Source organism: Gekko japonicus, unplaced genomic scaffold, assembly GCF_001447785.1.
Source record: "Gekko japonicus isolate JY-2015 unplaced genomic scaffold, Gekko_japonicus_V1.1 scaffold2609, whole genome shotgun sequence".
Classification (NCBI taxonomy): domain Eukaryota; kingdom Metazoa; phylum Chordata; class Lepidosauria; order Squamata; family Gekkonidae; genus Gekko; species Gekko japonicus.
In genome coordinates this window covers 202,042-221,788 of record NW_015160300.1, presented here as the reverse complement: position 1 = coordinate 221,788, position 19,747 = coordinate 202,042, and the positions used below count along the sequence as shown (strand labels likewise).

Here is a 19,747-nt window from a genome sequence, read left to right as displayed (position 1 = left end):
AATAAGTCTTCAAATTGCTGCTAGACTTTTCGTTTTTACCACACTAATTTGTGATTTGGAGGGGATAATAAAAAATGTGCTTTGAGGAGTCAGACATCCTGCAAAAATTTTAACCATGCATTCTACACATGGCATCCTCCTTGTGGCTTCAGTGGGATGGGATTGAACCCTCAACTTTAAAAGTGTAGCTGTCATTTAAGGCTGCCAGCTCTTGAGTTCTCAAAACCTGGATCTCAAACTGATAAGAGTGTGGGGAATTACATTTCTGGCAGTACCCAGGAATTGCTATTGCACTCCCTGGAAAATTCACTGCTATTTTTGGCACTTCATGGAGCACAAGATTCTTAGGACTTAAGACTGCTACTAATAGTTACAGGGAGATTGCAGCCCTTCCTTTCAATAGTGAGGCAGAACTCACTTCAGCAACTCAGGGCAGGAATGTTTTGAAAACCAACAATCTACGATTTTTTTTAAAGCCCTGTATATTTTACACCAGCCTTATGCATGTTCTCAAATTACAGGTTATATTATGATATTATGAGAATAAACAAAGTCAAGTGTGACAGACTGTGCTTTTAAAGCTTAGAAGTGCTAACAGGTGAAAGACTGTGAAAGGTTAATTCTTCACAGAAACAGAGAGCCTTGAGTGACAGGCTGCTCCAAGGAATCTGATTGGTTAGCATTAGCTGAACAGAAAAAGACTTCTGAACTGGATGCTGAGGAGAATTCAGCCTGATTTCAGTCCTAGCTGAAAAGTATCGAGTCCTGACAGTTTTGGAATTCAGCCCTGAGAGCAGTTTAACACAGACAAAACTGGGGGAAGATGGCAAGGACGAGTGGGTAGTTAGACAGAGACTCCCATTCAAGCCAAGGAAAGGGGATAGATCTTCTAGAGAGAGAAGGAATTTCCCTACCAAGTCTAAACAGGGTGATTGCTCTGAAGAGTGCAGAGATCCCTGGTGCGGTTAGAAGCTGCCTTTAGAGACCTTAAGAGTCAGTTAAAAACTCAAGAAGAGTACTGGTGTTTCAAGAGAAGAGGTTTGGGTACTAGAAAGAGTGCATCAGCCTTCTGACAACCAAAAGAGTTAGTGTACTGAAGCGTTTGGGGAAAACACTGGAACAAAAGCCTCTCAACATAAAGATTTAAGTCACTGTGAAAAGCTTAAGAAACTCTCATTAGCCTGAAACTAATTGGATTTATACCCCGCCCTTCACTACCCAAGGGAGTCTCAGAGCAGCTTACAAACTCCTTTCCCTTCCCCTCCCCACAACAAAAACCCTGTGAGGTAGGTGGGATTGAGAGAGCTCTGACAAAAACTGCTCTTTTTCAAGAACAGCTCTGACAGAACTACGGCTTGCCCAAAGTCATCCAGCAGGTGCAAGTGGAGGAGTGGGGAATCCCAGCTCTCCCAGATTAGAGTCCGCGCACTTAACCACTACACCAAACTGGCTCCTTTGTGCGTGTAGTGATTTTACCTCCGTTATTTATTCATTATCTCAGAAATTTTACCCCTGATTTCACCCCTTTATGTCAAATATTTTGTTATTTTTGAATTTCAAAATGCCTTGAGTGCCATTTAAGTTGTTTAAGTTAAAGAAGGTTCCTGATCCTTCCCTCAGGTTCCTGGGCTGAACCAACAGCCAAAATATCATACTGTGACATGGTGGAACAGCTAGAGTTCTTCAGCAAAGAAGAAAACACATTACTACAGTGGCTCAGTCAGTAAAGGGAAACAGAAAGGGAGGCAAGTGGATGGGGCCGTCACAGCAGGGCTACTCAAAAATATAAATACATCCTACAAGAAACAACTGAGTGCAAGAGAAAGCTGGGAAAATACCTGATTCAAATTACAGCCTTGCTGAAGATTCAGACAAACCAACGACACATTCCTTTCCCCCATACAGTTTTCTTATTGGACAAGGAAGTAAGAGTGAATGCTGGAGGCCACTAGAGGGTCTTTATTTGCTTTCTACTACTACCTTTGCTTCCTTGAGCACCAAAAAGATGTATCTCTGATCTACACAGCACTATTAAGCCCATTTCGTAGCTGTGGATATGAATAGTTGCCACCCAGCTAAACCAGCTGCAACACATCCCGGCTATGAAGAGGGCGCAACATTTGCAAAACACACTATAATTCCTTTTTTTCTGTAGAGGCTACACTGCCATTCAGTGGTAAAAGAAAGGTTCTGTAGAGATGGTTCCTTATAACGACTCCTACAACCCTCCCTGCCACCCTCCTGCTCCCAAGACATTAAGTCAAAGAGGATCCAGGTTCATTTAGCTTATTTTTTATTTAAGTTACAAAACAGAAGCACTCAAAGAAGGGGATGGAAAGACAAGGCTGTTATAAAACTGGGAGCTGCTACAAGAGCAAAAGCAGTTCATGTAGAGACGGAAGAGTTAAGACACACTTGGCATGGCCTGGCCAGCCATCAGCAAAACTTAAAAAAGGGAAGATACGTTCCTACCCAAAAGAGCAGCGGGTGCTGAGGCCAAGAGGTCTGGCAAGGGCGTAGAAGCCAGCTGCTTCCAGCGTTGTTGTGCAACTGACAGACAGCCTGGATTATTTCTTCTACGTACCCCCTTCCCTTCTTTTATTTTGCTTCTGTTCTTTAGAGGGCAGGCAAAAGGTTGCTTAAAGCTTTGCAGGCTGCTTAATGGCTCCTTAGCTAAGGAACCAACAAATGGGGTTCACTTCAAGTTGATGAACTGGATGCACTTAGCTTGGTAGCATGGTAAGGAGAGGATAAAGAGCACTAAAGCCCTTGAGTTTTGCAGCCATTATGCTTTCCAGCGCCAGCCAGCAAGGGTGAAATACCTGCAGCCTTTACTAGCTGTCCGAAATAGCTCTTGGTCCCTGTGCTGTCTGCTCACCCGTAGCATTAACCCTATACTAACATTGGCTGCAACAAAATGAAGGCTGTATGGCTTGTTGGCATTGAGCCATGGCACGCAAGCAATAACCTCTCCTCTCTGACACAGTCTGAACAGTGGAGAAATGTTTGGGCAGCATTCTGGGTCTTACCAACAAGGAAGGAAGTGGAGGTGGATTCGTGGAACATTTGACACTGGTTCAAATACAGTCACCAAGGCAAGGGCTGCTCTAATGCTTGGCCAAAGGAATGCAGTCCAGGAATTCATTGCCTTCCAACCTACTAGGAAAAATTTAAGAAGCTGAGGACATACCATAATGCCCCACTCCCCTGGGAGTTAAAACTCAAAGGTTCCCAACCACAACAGCTGTCCTTCTAAAGAATAATGGGGTCGCCTCTATTAAAAGTATTGTTCCCAACTGGAAAGAGGTAAACAGGCCTCCTCTGTCTAGAGCTAGGTGCAGCTCAAAAGGTACCCCTAAGAAGGTCAAATGACCAGACCAACTTTTATTGAACTCACATGTAAACACTGAATAACAAAAAACCAAAAAAACTGAGGAACACTTCCCAAGCCTGCCACACTGAACCAGACAGGGAGACGTGCTGTTAGCAGAGGCCCTGCCAAACTTGCTGCACAACTGATCACTGCAATGAAGTCCACACCCAAGAAAGGGCTTCTCTGTCCCAACTGTGTCTGCTGGTGTCATGATCCTCAGAGGCATGGTGAAAGGTTGCTATAGAATGGGCTGCAGTCCAGGTGGCCATTGACAGTCCAAGGAGCTACCCATGCATGCCTGACAAGATCTGGAAGAGGTCATTGGTTCCTGGCTCTCTGTAAACCTGAGCTGTTTCCTCCTGGGTTTGGTCACTTCCTTGGGCTGTCACTGTGGAGGAAGGGGAATGCCCCTGGGGTCGGTGACTTGGCCTTCCTGCAGATTCTTGACCAGCTGTGCCAGCCAACGCTTGGTGGTGGTGTCATCTTTCAGAACCTGGGCAAAAGTGGTGTCTTTCAGCTGGTCAGGAAGGCACTGCCTGAGGGCTTCCCGTGCCCTACATCAGGAGACAAGAAAGAGAGGAGCCAACAAATAAACTCACATGGACAAGAGGGGAGCTAGCCCCCCTCCTGAATACTGTAGGGGTCCTTAATGTTAAAACCCATCTATGCCAAACAACAATATCCTCTTCCCCATCCTTCCCAAACTACCTACTGGAACATCAGAACTATACCTACAGACAAAGACCAACAGCCTTTCATTAAGAACCAGCCTTTCTATAAGATTGGACTGCCCACCCTGGATGGTGTGCCACTTGTGCCAGCCCAGGTGAGGAGCCTGGGGTGAACCTGGATGCCTCACTTTCTATGGAGGCCCAGGTCACCGCAGTTGCCAGGTCTGCCTTTTTCCATCTCCGGTAGATCAGGCAATTGGCCCCTTACTGGAAAGTAGAAAACACTGATTCCTCCATCTCTGCCAACAGACTTAAAGAAACTTCTAAGGTGTCTACCTTGGATTATCAGAAAGGCGAAGGTAACACCGGACCACATGTTTCAGCAGCCTGGCAGAAGGCTCCTTAGACAGTTGCAGGACCATTTTACCCTGGGATTAAAAAAAAATAAAAATGACAGAAATATTAGAACAAGGGAACTTATGGAAAAGTCAAGAGTATTTGCTCGCATCCTTCCTTGCTACTTGCACTCCACCCACCCAGTATAATTTAGCTCCTTGGTGGCACTACACAAATAAAGTTATTGGGACATACATGCTGCTGCCTAGACAATATGTACTTCCCTTGAAATAATCACTGGCAAGAGCAAAAGCAGAGGTAGGAGCCTAGGATCTCTGTTCTAGCCCATTATGGAAAACAAAAAGACTACTATAGCAACGAGGAGTCCTATTTGGAAGGGTGGAAACAATTTCCTGGGTAATTAATGATCCTTTAAATATTTCTGGCCAATTCAGTCTCACTTAGACAAACTCTGTGTAAATGCAAATTGAGAGCACTGGCTTAACTCTGCAGAGGCTGGGATATAAGACTGCAGGACAAATATTTTTTGATACAGCAAGCTCTGCCTTCAATTATATTATACATTCTACTATGCCAAAACCCAACACTAGTTACTCAAATTCTATTGGTATGTTAAAAAAAAAAGAGGTAACGAAACCCATTTACTACCTTTCTACCTTAATTCCTTTTATATTTTAAAGGATTTATTAAATAGCACTTAGACACACAAGAAAAAAATATGAAGTGTATCAACTGGATAAGGAAGCAACAGTGCAGTGTTTATTAATGGAAGTGCAGCCAACTGTCTAAAGAAACTATATGCTTGTATAAGCAAATACTGCATGAACAGCCAGGACTTTTAAGTTTTCAAAGCAGTAGCTCCAACAGCTGAAGAGGCTAGAAATTTTAAACTGCCTGGCTGGAGCACTGCAGCAAGAACTTCAAAGACACAGTGTGTAGTTTTGTTATGTGTGTTTATAGTTTCTTTGAACTGTGGCACTAGTCTATTAAGTTAGGACCTCTAATAGTTCACATTTTGTGCAGCTGGATCACAGATTCCTAAAAAGAACAGGAATTGATTGAAGAGCAGAGAGCTGTCACAAAGGTGGCTCATCTTATTAAAGTGCCATCACAGCTGTGATATACTCCCCAGTTACCTGAGAACTTGCAACTTCCTCCAAAAGGGAATGCCCTCACACAAGAACAGTTTTAATACAATACTGTGACGTGGTATTCCTCTGTTTTGCTTTGGCACAGATTTGTTCCCTGAGATCAGCTTAATGAACCTGGCCTTGCTGTATGATTAAGGGCTCCTTAATCCTACAGGGCTCCTAAGCAAACTCACTACATCTTGCCCTAGAGACCATTTAGTTTCCCCAAAGAACTTTACAAGCAGAACAGCCTACCAAAATCATTGCAACATGAGAAAATCGTTCGTAAGTCTGACAGATGTAAGCCAGCCCTGTATCATCCAGCAGGATCTTCTGCAGAATAAAAGTTGCAACCTAAAGACAGAAGAAGTTAGGGATGAACAAGTTGTTGAATTGCTTAAGTATAGAACATTTGTATGGACCTTCACATCCTAAGTACATCAAAAACTCTGGGTCGAGAAGTTGTGGAATAACTCCAACTTATGGCTTTGGAGAAGTCAAAGAAGGAAAAAAATGAAGAAATATAAGACTCAGGAGGACCTCTGATTCACCACCAGCCTCTATCCCCAAGTCAGTAAAACAGTTGTGCATAGATGATTCATTCTGGGAATAATTCGTGAACAGTGTTCCTTCTAAGTTGAGTTAGTGTGAGCTAGTTCACAGTTTTTTAGCCTCTGGCTTACACATTTTTGTCTTAGCTCAGGAAGGATGGCTCGAGAGCTAACTAATCTATGCAGTAGCCAAATCGCTTGCTCACAACTTTAATGCCAGTAGCTCACAAAGTAGAAATTTTGCTCACCAGACTCCACAGCATAGAGGGAGCATTGTTGGTGAGTGGAATATCTTTTACCTTCCCTAATATAAGAGCTAAGGATAGGGATGCACTAAAAGAACAAAGTACTCAAATGCTGCATCCTTAGGAGAATGACGCAGAAGTGGCTGAAAGGGAGGAAGCTGTTTGTGACTCGGCAGCTAATTTAAAGACCATTAATTTAGATATGGTAGCTCCAGGAGAAAATGTGGGAGAAAAACTCAAAGATGATATGCTAAAGTTTGTTTACTCACTGCAGACACCATGGTAGCTATTTTCCAACAACTTAACAAAATCTCAACTAAACGGGATGCCCTAAGAGATGTGTCAAATTAATTCGGAAAGCCAGGTGCAATCAATCAGAGAATACGGAAAACAACCATTGCCTCCTCAGGAAAAAAATCCAGAGGGGAGCATTGCTTTCAACTACTTTCAGATCTCAAATTAACAAACAATTTAACACTATTAATTCTGAGAACTTTGGTCCCTTGTTTTCAAAGATGAAAAATTAGTATTTTATTGCTGAGATTTGTATATAATTGTATCTCTAATAACTGTTCTGGTTTTGCATTATTTTTGTGTCTAAATTGCATTTTGGAACTTTTAAAAATGTATTATTTCAATGTATTGAGACCCAATTAATTGATTGTTTTATAAATTATTTCTCTACAAGATTCAAATTGAAGAAATAATTTGAGATGGATCCAATTGCAGATGCCAATTTGTTGGATAAAGCCCCACTAGGTCTGTGTTGAAATCCTGAAACCCCCCCCCCCGGTTTGTTTAGCTTATTTTTTGTTATAGCTTTTATATTACACTATGATGAGATAAATTAAACTTTGTAAAATTTTCCTATTAATAAAGATTATTTTTAAAAAACTCTGGGTCAAGGTAGAGGCTTGAAAGGATTGGTCAAAGCACATTTTAGCTTAGGAAAGGAAGTTTTAGCCATTAAGAAATTAAGTGCAAACTTCATGCTGCTGGGTGTACAACTGGAACAGAGTGGTGGAGCTCAATGTCTGGCCTGATGCCACACATAAGGAAATTAAAATCTCTTTGGTCTCTTTGACCAGAGGGAACACAAACCAAACCACGGTGGGGGGAAACATGAGCTTCAATGGTACAGAGTGGTTAGCAGCTGTTCTACTGTCACTGAAATCAGTTACCTAGTATAAGGATGAAAAATACCGAAGGGAATGAATAGCATGAAGTGAAGTATGAAGACTGTCCAGGGTCACATGAACCACACCTGTCCACATATCTCATGTAATGCTGAAACTTGGACGGTGCTTAAACAACAATTATTTCTTCCCTAATAGATCCTGAGAATAATTTGGTCTGAAGGTACACTGTGCTCAGGTGCTGTGGCAAGCATAAAAGCATGTTGGATGAAAACAGCACAAAATGGGAAAGAAGGAAGACATCATCATGACAATTTGAACAGGGTACATCTGCAGTTGCCCCCCCAGAGGGAAACAGCCAACTAACCTTGTGTGGCAAACAGGTTTGATACATGCAGGAACATGGTGTACATGATGCATTAGAAAGTAAAGAGAAAGCAGCCAAGAAACCACAATCAGTTCATAACACTAAAAGCAATACCGTTTTGGAAAGTTCGCTGCCAGACTCCATGATGCGTAAGCACAAAGGGATAATTTCTGTTGTCAGTAAAAAGTTGATTACTTCTTGCTCATCTGTCTTCACCAAGGCCCCTACAAAAATACGCACATATTTATTTTTAATATTTCGATCCCACCCTTCCTCTAAATAGCTTTGGGCAGCATACATGGCTCTCTTGATTCATTTTATCCTCACAACAGCCCCATTAGGCATGTTGGGGATGACTAGCCCAAGGTCACCCAGTAAGCGTCATAGCAGAATAAGGCTTTAAACCCTGGTCTCCCCACTTGTAGTTCACATTCTAATCATTATCCTCACAGAAGCAAAATTATAGGAAACAAGCAGAACTAACAAAACCCAATTAAATACTAGTATAATTTTGTAACAAAAAAGATAATGGAAATGGTACGAGACTGCTGTTCTTGGTTCTTGTGTAGCTAACGATGTTAGTCTAAATAGATAACTGGCCCTTGTCTGGGCTACAACGGGGAATTACTAACATGTTAGAACAACGTTTGAGTCCAGTGGCACCTTGAAGACCAACAAAATTTTATTCAAGGTATAACCCTTCATGTGCACGCACACTTCTTCAGATACAGTCACCTTCCTCCAAAAGTTTTACTCAGTGATTCATTCTCTCTGTACAGAAGAGAGTCTGGAGGACAGAAGATGATCAAGAACCAGCAGGACCAAGCTTGTGCCAATCATGCAAATATACAACTTTTTCTATTAAGACTCCGTAGCCCTTTCTTCCTCTTTGTGTGAACTCTTCCCTCAGTCACTGAAATACTTGAAATGCAAACCCTCCACGCTATAGAATGTAAAAACTTTTCTGCACATGAAACTATTCTGTATGTGTTTGGGATTCAGGATGTTTTCTGTGAACTCTTCAATGACTGGCAACTACATTTATATCTTGATTCATTATAAATGACTGAGATCTATGGATTTTATGTATCAATGGGAAGCCAATCACCCTCCATTAGTCAAAATACTACTAAACCAATGACAGTAGCTTGGGAGACACCTGTGGCTCTTCTGATCACCCTTCCCCAATGTACCACCACACCCTGTTCCAGGAAAGCGAGCAAGGCCATTGCACAGTAGGGCATGTGGTTAGCAGGTAGTTACCACCTTGAAAGAGCTCCTGCCAGAGGGATTGGAGAATGGGTATGCTGTGAGCTTCCCTGAGTTGTGGACTTTGTGCAAAGGATAAAGGGCCCATCCTCTCTAACAGTCCCCCACCCTTACCCACAGCCTTTGCTCTCTCATCACTGCCAGAGTTCTGATTTTCAGTCCCTGTCTTATGAATTTTATATCAGCGGAAGTTTCGAACTCTGGTTTCTCTTCAGATCGCATAAATCTTTCGCCTTTATATCAGCTAAATTTCTAAATATTCTTCAAAGCTAGTCCAACACAAAGAGTATTGCAACAGGCTATTCTTGAGGCTATAAATACAAGATCCTTAAATTTCAGGGAGTACTGCATATTGTTTTTTAATTTACAAAGTTCATTTAATCGCATGCTTAGACAGGTTGGGCTGAGCTTCGTAATCAGAAATTCCAAGCTCCTCTGAGCACCAGATTAAAAAAACACATTTTAACTGATTCCCTCCTCCCTCTTTAAAAATTTCACTCTGTTTCTGAAGGTCCAGGGGACTCAGCCGGCTGCAGCAGGAGGCATACTTCCAGATTCTTCACACCAATCATGGCTTGCTGGATATAAACCATACATTCTATATTGTCCCAACTTAATTTGCAAAATAATCCTGGGAGAAAACTAAAGGGAAGAACTAGCCAATTAAAAGTGGAATAAAACTTGCAGATATTCTCACTCTTGATCTCACTCCATTCCTGTCTGAATTGTCCCTTTGCTACAAAGTTTCTGGAAAATATATGTGGCAAACTACTGAACCACAATGCATAAGTTCTTCCTGGCACTGACAGCCTGCTATTTAGTTTCAGATAATTTGTCAAAGAAACATCTTTCACAAGAGTTGACCCCAGGTCAAGGGGATGCTTCTAACTGATTAAACCAAACTATTCAGTTTCTCAAAAGAGAGTTGACAGTATTCTCAGCATCAGAGTAGCTACTTACCAATGACTCCAAGGCTGGTGAGTCGCAGATACTCAAAGGGGCGAGTCTTGCTAACAGTATGCAAGAAGGGATACAAGAACAGGGGTATGTGAGCAGCAAGAAAGGCTGACCTAGGAGAAAAGGAGAAAAATGGCTTCTGAGCAGAATATAAACACTGAATAGACACAATCTACCGACACAGTAGCCTAAAGCTGTTCAAGGTCTAACATACAATATGAGAAATTATTCCTGGATTTCTGCTAACACTTTAAAACATATCAGAGGCAGTGTGGAATAGCAAAAAATTATGATGGGCTGGGTTCACCACCCACCTGTACAAGCAAGAGCTACAAAATGGGAAAAAATCTAACCTCTTTGGCAATTTTTAAGCAAAAGTCAGAGAAGTAGCTGTATGTTTTTGTCCTTCTGGAAAGAATCTTTAGCACGCTGGTAAGCAATGTCCCCCAGGACACTGTCACCTGCATGTTGGTACAGAATTCTAACCATAGCCACTTACCACTTAGTTTTCTTTCTGTAAAATAATAAGGCCACATGGGGCATAACCCCCCTCCCCAGTCTATTGATTTCACCACTGGAGTCCTTTTTTATCCCAACCAATGTAATGGGTTGGAATAAAAAATGTCCTGTGACTTCTGCAAAGAAAAACTGACCCATGGAAGCACTAAAGAGAAATGCTACAGTGTCAGAAGGCTGGCACAAACAGTAGGCTTTCTTTAGTTGTTGTAGATTTTCCGGGCCGTATGGCCGTGGTCTTGGCAATGTAGTACTTGACATTTCGCCAGAGGTATAACGCAGAAAGATGGAGTACTTTCTGTCAATGTGAGAAGAAAAATGGAAGGCAGGTAATTTATATCTACTCAGGAAGGTGGGGTAGGGCTGAGTAGATATAAATTACCTGCCTACCATTTTTCTTCTCAAAATTGACACAGAGAGTACTCCATCTTTCTGTGTTATACCTCTGAGGATACCAGTCACAGATGCTGGCAAAATGTCAGGTACTACAATGCCAAGACCACGGCCACACAGCTCGGAAAATCTACAACTAATGAACTCTGGCTGTGAAAGCTTTCAACAGCATAGTGGGCTTTCTCTACGGAACATTTACCTCACCATAGACAGATACATTCTTGAGAAGAAAATAACCCAAGAATGTAAGTGATTAATAACAATGCCTTTCTTCACAGTTTATGACAGTGTGTTCATTTTCTAACATCTTCTGTTCAAAAGAATGTTTGTTTCAAATTTAAAATAAAATAGCAGTTTTAAAAGTAGCAAAGTTGGTGTGAATATGAGGAGACAGTCTATTAAAAAATTAACATTCCACCTCATGTATTTATAGTCCCCTGCCTCCACAGAAGGGTTTTTTGGTAACATTTTACTACCACAGCGGATAATGAATACACCCTCAAATGAATTTTTGTAAGTTTTTCATATTCCTGTGTAAGGCTTTGGTTCCACTTAATTTAACTATACACTCTTAACCCTAACCCTATGCAGTACAATGGCCTGCAATTTAAAAAAAGATAACAATCACAAGTTCCACTGGGAACCAATTGTACCGTTTGTAACTAATTAGCCTACTGAAGTGGAACTCACATTATGAGACAGTCATACTTCACACAATATGGAAATCTGTGAGGCTACTCTATCTGCAGCTTTGAAGCCATCTTTAAGATCTGATATTTGTTCTGTCAGATGAAAGCGATCATAAGCTTGACTGCATACTCTTCCCCCTAATCTCAGGCTTAAAGTTTGTTTGCAAAATAATAGTTTTTCCAGAGAACCAGCACACAGAGCACATTTACCTAGTTTCTGGATGTGATGCAACACACTGCAGAAGTGCCAGAGCATTGCAGACTCTGTTGGACTGATGAGCTGTCAAAGTTGGTGGATTTATAGATGGGTAGATATTTACAATTTCCTGGCATGGGGGACAGAAGGAAAAAACACATTTGCATGGAAATACTTCTATCCTCTTATACATTCTCCAATATCCATGAGTTGTAAAATCCTTATGTGACCTTTATGACTAAACTTTTATTTTGATGGAGAATTTCAAGTAAGCTGCCCACAAAAACTATGAAGAACTAGAACAAAGTTCAAGTCCAGTGGCACCTTTAAGACCAACAAAGTTTTACTGAAGGTATAAGATTTTGTGTGCATGCGCACTTCTTCAGAACTATTTGTGTGGGAGCTCAAACGATTCTACAGAATAGCTGCAATACAAATGCATCCAACCATTCCCCCATGACTACAAATTTAATGTACAAAATGTCACTACTTAGGCTGGCTGAAGTTCTTCACTGCCATCTTCCAGGACAGCTGATACATACACGTTTAATGAGTTAAGAAATAATATCAATATTATGCATTTAAATAGCACTTTCAGGATTCAAGGTAGCATATGCCAGTTGTACCTCACATTAAGATGCGGTGGGGCTAAAGCTGAAAAAGAGTAAGGGACAGGGATGAGGTTTGGACCTCCTGAATCACAGTTCATTCACATGGTTGCTAAGAATATCAGCTTCCAAACCATATGGCAGACATAAACAGAGGCTGGTGCCCAACAAATTGTATGGCCGGCTATTTCAGTCAAAGTACGCATCTTACTCACCTGTAAGAGAGCTGCAATTGTGCCAAAGGAGTGCCATAGCATCGGGGCAAGATCAGGTACTGACTCTCGCTTCTTACTAAGCTCCAACAGTGCATTCTCACGAGTCTCAGGGCTGGAAAGCTCATTAATCCACTGATAAATCTTCTCTCTATCAACCTGGGCCAGTGCTGTTGGCACAGGCTTTGAATGAAGATTTAAGATCAATAAAAATAACTTGTTACTATTGCCTCATAGAAAGTTTCAAGGCCAAACAAGAGTAATAAGGAGACACTTCCATGTAAACTCAGGGGTGATTGTCCAGCTTCTGTCAATGGGGCTTCAAAGTGAATGCACATCAAGATTTCAGGTTTAAGGTAAACCTAAAATATCAACACACACAAAAAATACTGATGGGGGCAGGGAGAAGCACAGAATATTTTGCTGGGAAGCAAAAACAAGGCTTCCAAATTCTTAGCTGCCAGATAGTAGTCCACATGCATTCGAGCTGGAAATAGAGAGGTATGTGTTTTTGGCTATCAAGAGTAGCCAATCCTGGATAATCCCCCAGAATGTGAGATTATCCAGGAAAACAGAATAGCCACAGTCGAACAGCATTTGAAGAGGTTCTGTGGGGTACTCGATACATGCACTGGTTCTGCTGTGCTTGGAAAAATCCCACCCCCACCTTCAGTTTCTACTGAAGAAACTCTCTGGCTTGACATCAGTTCTTGGGTTGTTGGGTTTTTTGCTGTTTTCCCCCACCATTGGAAACAATGGTGGATAGGGGCACCTTCTTTGGGTGCCCACAGAATCGACCCCAGGTCCAATCTTTTTGAAACTTGGGGGAGTCTATTTATTTATTTTTATTTATTAATCACATTTATACCCCACCCTACCCACAATGCAGGCTCAGGGCGGCTCACAGTCAGTACATAAAATACAGTTACAAACACATAAAACCATATAAAACAATTCCATTATTAATACAGTTTCATAAAGTGCAAAAAATAGTTACTCAAGATGGCTTATTTCAGCGTACTCTCTAAAAATCCTTCTGCTCAGGATCTTCCTGCGGCTCAGGCTAGATATTAAACCCAAGAGCCAGGGCTCTAGAATGGTGGCGGCACCCTAGCAGAAAGCCTGGCGGAAGAGCTCCGTCTTGTAGGCCCTGATCTCCTCTGGGAGCTCGTTCCACCAGGATGGGGATGAGAAAGCCCTGGTAGTAGCAAGCCTGGCCTCTTTTGGGTCAGGGAGGGTCAATCAATTTTGAGACCCTGACCAAAGTGCTCTCTGGGGTATATATGGGGAAAGGCGGCCCCACAGGGATGCTGGACCCTGGCCATATAGGGCTTTAACGGTAAGAACCAGCACCTTGAAGTGGATTTGGTATGCTATTGGCAGCCAGTGCAATTACTGCAGCACAGGCTGGATGTGCTCCCACTTGGGGAGAACCATCAAAAGCCTGGCTGCAGCATTCTGCACTAGCTGCAGCTTCTGGATCTGCAACAAGGGCAGCCCCATGTAAAGAGCGTTACAGTGGTCTAGTCTCGAGGTAACCATAGCATGGATCACTGTTGCTAGGTCAGCGCGGTCGAGGAAGGGAACCAACTGCCTGATCAGCCGAAGATGGTAAAAGGCCGACCTGGCAGTGGCTGCTACCTGGGCCTCCATTGTTAGGGAGGCATCCAGGAGCACTTCCAAACTCGTAACCTCCAGCGCTGGCACCAATGGTGCCCCGTCGAAGGTCGGGAGTCGGAACCCCACCCCTGAACCACCCCGACTCAAGCACAGGACCTCTAGTCCTCATTACCAAGCACAACAGTTAATCATTTTACCTTCTATAAATTGCCAGTGTGCAGTAAAAAGTTTTCCTTAACACAATGACACAGACCCAAGATTTCCTTGGAGAGTTTGGCCATCATGGGCTCAGTGTTCTGCATGGGATTTTGGGCAAAGATCATAGTTCTTGCATGACCTACTATCTAGGTCATTCACTCTGCTTCACCTTCTAATGGGACAGCCTCTGCCAGTCAAGTGGAAGGAAACTTTTACCTCAACTAAAAGCAGGGTCTCTGTTCATTATGGGGAATGGAACTGGCAACTCTTCCTGATTATTAGACAGACAGACATGAGCGAAACTGTAAAATACTAGAGCAGGTTAGGAACCAGATTAAATAATTTTGTATTATACTATAAATTTTAGTGGGATAAAAGTGAGCACTGAGGAAGCAAGTTAAAGCTACCATCATCCAGTGTTTAACAATGGTCCAGCATACTCTGCATCCCTTATCAGCTTGCACTCTGCTCCATGGTAGACCCATGCCAAAAGAAGTAGAGCGACATTTCTATTGTTCTGACCTACTCTTCCTATTCTGGGGTCCTTGTATATTTGACTATTGTTTCAGGCACCCAACTCTATTTTAGCTTTGAGGATTAATGTTGTACAACTCTTGTTTAGGAAGGATGTTCATTACCTGACTCCCAGTCAAAGAGCAACAGGCTCACCAACTCAGACACGGAGAAAGGGGAAAGAAATAAGACCAGCAGCATTCGGGGTGGGAAGAGAAATAAAAAAAGTGGCAGTAGCTACAGCCATTTCTCTTTTCTTCATTACTTTCAGCAATATAGGAAACCAGATGAAAACAAGTAAGATCATAAGAAACTGTTCTTGCAGGGTAACTGCTACTTTTATTCACAGCATTGTCTTTGTAAGACATCTCTAGCTGCAGCCATATATTGTTGCACTTATCTTAAGAAATAAGGAGGTACTTTGCTAGGGAAACTGTTTTTATGGCCACTTCAAAGAGGCCTCTATTCATAATTATATTCTGTGTAAATGGAAATATTACTTAAGTTTTTTTCCAGTGGCATAAACTGTACCATCCTACCCATTATGCACTTCCAGAACCTCAAGAGTGAACAATTAAAAATGAATGCCATAATTAGACTAATTCCTGTTATAACTGTCTATACCTGAAAGAAATCTAGCTGTCCACTATTTAAAGTAGTAAGGCTTTGTGTGAGTCTGCCAAGGACAATGCAAGTAACAAAATGATAAAACATAAGTGTGGAGAAAATACACTGCTACATCTAGGCACACTGCTGAAGAGATGGCAAAAAAACAGGGCTGCCACCTGTGATACAGCATTTCATTATTTTTCTATGGGAAAATATATTTTTCCCATGGAAAAATTTCCACCCCCACATATGCAAAAACAGTCTCTGTTTTTCTACAGTTGTCAGGGTCGTTGGGTTACAAATCAATCACAGATGGACTAAATGTAGGATACGAAGCATGGATATACAGTACTTGTATATGGAATATCTATCTTCTTTTGCTAACACTGTTTAAGTTTGTATTGGAAAATTGTCCAATTCAAATTTTTCAAGAAAACCACCCTTACTGGCTGCGACCAAACATAGCAAACCTCTCCTATTAATGCTGAGTAAAACAAACATGCAATGCTGTAACATCATGCTGCACTATTATTTTATCACGTTACTACATGTTATGAGATGGCGGTGGTACAATGCCACAGGAATGCTGTTTCTTTGTAACATCTAATTGGGAGACTTTCCCCTCAAATCCTTATTGGGAGGTGGGTTAAGCAGGGGTGCATTTTAGCCCCCCACTTGTTTAATCTTTTTCTTAATGATTTTGCCCCTTTTCTGTCATTAGTTGGTGGCCACAGCCCTAGACTCAGCTCTGCTCTTATTCCCTTGCTATTATATGCGGATGACACGTTCTTTTGTCTACATCTTATGTTGGATTAAACCGCTTATTAAATAGTTGCCACGAATATTGTGTGACTGAAAGATTGGAGCTGAACTATGAAAAATCAAAGACATTGGTCTATCCCTATTCCCGGAAATTATATAAGTGGACTATTAATGGCAATAAATTTGAACAGGTCAGGCACTTCAAATACTTAGGCATCCACTTTCATTGTAGTGCCACTTGGACCCATCACCGCAGAATGGCTATTAATGTAGCTAAAGTCAGTGCTGCAGCAATCATTTTTATTTTTCTGACTGTGGAAACCAATATGTGCCAGCTGCACTCAAAGCTTTTAATGCTAAAACTGGAGCTCAATCACTGTATGTTGTTGTTCAGTTGCACAGTCAAGTCGGATTCTTCACGACCCCATGGACCACATCATGCCAGGCTCTCCTGTCTTCTGTTGTGCTCCGGAGTTTGCTTAATTTCTTGCAAAAGATCATGGGGGTACTCATGTGTGTGCCATATGCTGCTTTATGTTTGGAGTGCGGACAGAATTTGATGGCTACTAAGGCATGGATCCACACCATCAAATTTTGGTTGCGACTCCACTTCAACTCTGACCCCTCTAGTTATCTGTATCAATTACTTTCTGAATCTGCCAATTCTAGCTGGCTGTCTCACATCAAAGCCAAAATCTGCTCCTTGAACTTACCCTTAGAATCTCTACCTTTGCTTTCTGAGCCTGAGGCTTTTTAAAAAGTAAAATCTAGTTTATTGGGCTCAGGGTTCAAACTCTCTATAGTTTGGCTAACAGAACCTGTTCTCCCCTAAATTTAGGGATTGTTCCAAATGCAGATCTTCCAGCTGTATATCTTTATCAACTTATAACTCCAAATTTGCACAGAGCCATCTCCTTGGCCAGACTTAATGTTCTTCCTTCTGCTCTTCTCTCTGGCAGATTCCAGGGGATCTCCTACTCCAGCAGGTGCTGTCTTTGTATGAAGGACTGTGTTGAAACTGTCCCCCATGTTCTCCTTCAATGTCCCTTTTATTTGGTGCCCTGCCAGGATCTTCTGTACCCTATATTAGCTCAATTCCCAGTAATTCCTGACAATTTTAAGGTTGTTTTTGCTTGATAATCAAGATACAGAAATAACTGAAACAGTAGCAATGTTTCTTCTTAGTGCTATGGCTATAGGTTTTTCCGCTTTTATGCTGTTTTTCTGCACTGTAGCTCCAATTTTACCCTATATGGATTTGTATTTTCTGATTTTTATGTATTCTGATCTCCTATTGTATGTATATACATATGCCAATAAAGGCTTGTCAAAGAAAGTAATATCTAATTCTGCCCAAAGTTAACACAGTATTTGCCATCAACCAGCAGAGATCACTAACCTCCTGACTTTTACAACAGAAAACAGATTCACTAAACTAGTCTAGATAGGGAAGACAGAAACCTCTTCACCTCTCCTGTGCATCACATAGGTAAAGGTTCCCTTGCTCGAAAGCCAGTCGAATCCGACTCTAGGGTTGCGGTGCTCATCTCAGTTTCAAAGCCGAAGAGCCAGCGCTGTGCGAAGACGTTTCCGTGGTCATATGGCCAGCATGACTAAACACCAAGGCGCACGGAACGCTGTTACCTTCCCACCAAAGTGGTACCTATTTATCTACTTGCAATTTCTTGCTTTTGAACTGCTAGGTTGGCAGGAGCTGGAACTAGAGACGTGAGCTCACTCCATCTTGCGGCACCCAGGTCTCGAACTGCTGAACTACTGACCTTCCACAGCCTGCAGTTCAGCGTCTTAACCACTTGAGCCACCGCAGCTCAATATACATCACATACGGAGCACCAAATGCCAGATGCCCCTCTGGAAGAAAATTTGCCTTAAACCTCAGTGAGAAAGGTAGGTTATAAAGAGAAGTACATAAATACCCTATGAAGAACACCAATTTCCTATCATGTATTTTTACTCCCTAGTGCACCTTGAGCGAAAAAGGGGAAGCCCTGACATAACCCATTTGTGCTTTGATCCCCTGCATAAAAACCGATCTCTCTGCCACTACTAAGGAGATGCCTCTATAGCAAACACTGGCCTGTAATCTTGGAAACAATTCCCAAATGAGTTGCTTTCATGTAAGTAACATTGTAGACAGTGATTCACTGGTCAGGATCATTCCCCCCAACTAGAAGAAGAAGAGATTGGATTTATACCCCACCCTTCACTCGGAGTCTCAGAGCGGCTTACAAACTCCTTTCCCGTCCCTTCCCCTCCCCACAACAGGCACCCTGTGAGGTAGGCAGGGCTGAGAGAGCTCTTTCCAGAACTGAGAGAACAGTTCTGACAGAATTATGGCTTACCCAAGGTCATCCAGCAGCTGCCTGTGGAGGAGTGGGGAATCAAACCCGGTTCTCCCAGATTAGAGTCCACACACTTAACCACTATTGCTCCAACTCTCCAAGGCACGCTTGCCATTTGATTCCTGTGTCTAAAGCAACACTTAAGAACAGTACCCCATCGAGAAGGCATCTGAAATCTGTGGTGCAGGTGGGCCTAGCGCAGATGACAGCTGTACCTAGAGCTCATTTGCATAATACGACATATGAAAATATGACGGCCACCCATCAGTTAACAAGATTTCATCTATGGCATTAGCCTCTCCATCCATATTTCGGCAGCACCGAGCAACAAGCAACGACAAACCTGCACAGATTATTAGCACATGTGAAACAAACAACGCCGAGTCCGGCGTGAGAAGCCAACGGCTCTCTTTCCCAAAGCAAAGCGGAAGCCCCCGCCAGGATGAATGGGGGGGGGGGAAGTGGAAGAAATCAGCATCCCCCTGTTTGGCGGGAAAAGTGTCGCCTCTGCCACCGCCACCCCTCCCCAAATTCACCAACCAATGAGAAAGAGGGACGTTCTGTACCACCAGGCGCCGGGCCCCCTCGTCTCCCTGCCCCCAGCGGAGAAAACGACCACAGGCCTAGCCTTACCGCAGTCGTCGCTAAACTGTGCATGGTCGGAAACTTCTACCCGGCCGCTTCAAGGAACCACTTCTACCTCAGCCGCGGCCATGATGGGTCCACTCCCAGGCCACCGCCCCCTTCCCGACGCTCCTGCCACTGCCGTGACCTCTGACCTCTCCGGGCATCAGCCGCCGGCCAGAGAAGACCCGAGGAGCACATGCGCAGTGAAACCTCCCCGCGAAAAGCGAACGCGCGCGCGTGTTAAAGACTGCGCATGCGTGGAGGTGAGAGCGTCTGGGTCAGGCGTACGATTCGGCGGCGGAGCGCCCGCAGTCGGAGGGCGATTTCTGGACGAGAGAAGCACGTCGGCGTGATGACGTAAAGGCCCCATCTTTTCTCTGAGCGG

The 19,747-nt window shown here is 42.8% G+C and overlaps 1 protein-coding gene across 2 annotated transcripts; it reads right to left on the bottom strand.

The window, feature by feature from the left end:
• Positions 1-2,280: 2,280 nt before the first annotated feature.
• On the bottom strand, positions 2,281-19,566 carry RQCD1 (RCD1 required for cell differentiation1 homolog (S. pombe)). 2 transcript variants are annotated; one of them, XM_015416184.1, is made up of 8 exons: positions 19,369-19,566; positions 12,674-12,853; positions 11,865-11,980; positions 10,060-10,169; positions 7,945-8,054; positions 5,787-5,885; positions 4,381-4,472; positions 2,281-3,933 (listed from the first exon to the last, which is right to left on the bottom strand). In XM_015416184.1, exons 1-8 carry the CDS (start codon positions 19,390-19,392, stop codon positions 3,759-3,761), a joined length of 906 nt encoding a protein of 301 aa, XP_015271670.1. In that variant the 5' UTR covers positions 19,393-19,566; the 3' UTR covers positions 2,281-3,758. The 2 variants fall into 2 exon arrangements, with proteins under 2 accessions (XP_015271670.1, XP_015271675.1); XM_015416189.1 differs by having other exon boundaries at positions 2,281-3,927.
• Positions 19,567-19,747: the final 181 nt, after the last annotated feature.

What these genes read in the sequence shown, in the direction of transcription:
- RQCD1 (XM_015416184.1), bottom strand. Translation starts at nt 19,392, where the DNA reads ATGCACAGTTTAGCGACGACTGCG. An exon ending in ACAGTTTAGCGACGACTGCG is followed by an intron (nt 12,854 to 19,368) that starts GTAAGGCTAGGC and finishes CTTCATTCAAAG; the next exon opens with CCTGTGCCAACAGCACTGGC. An exon ending in CAATTGCAGCTCTCTTACAG is followed by an intron (nt 11,981 to 12,673) that starts GTGAGTAAGATG and finishes CCCCCATGCCAG; the next exon opens with GAAATTGTAAATATCTACCC.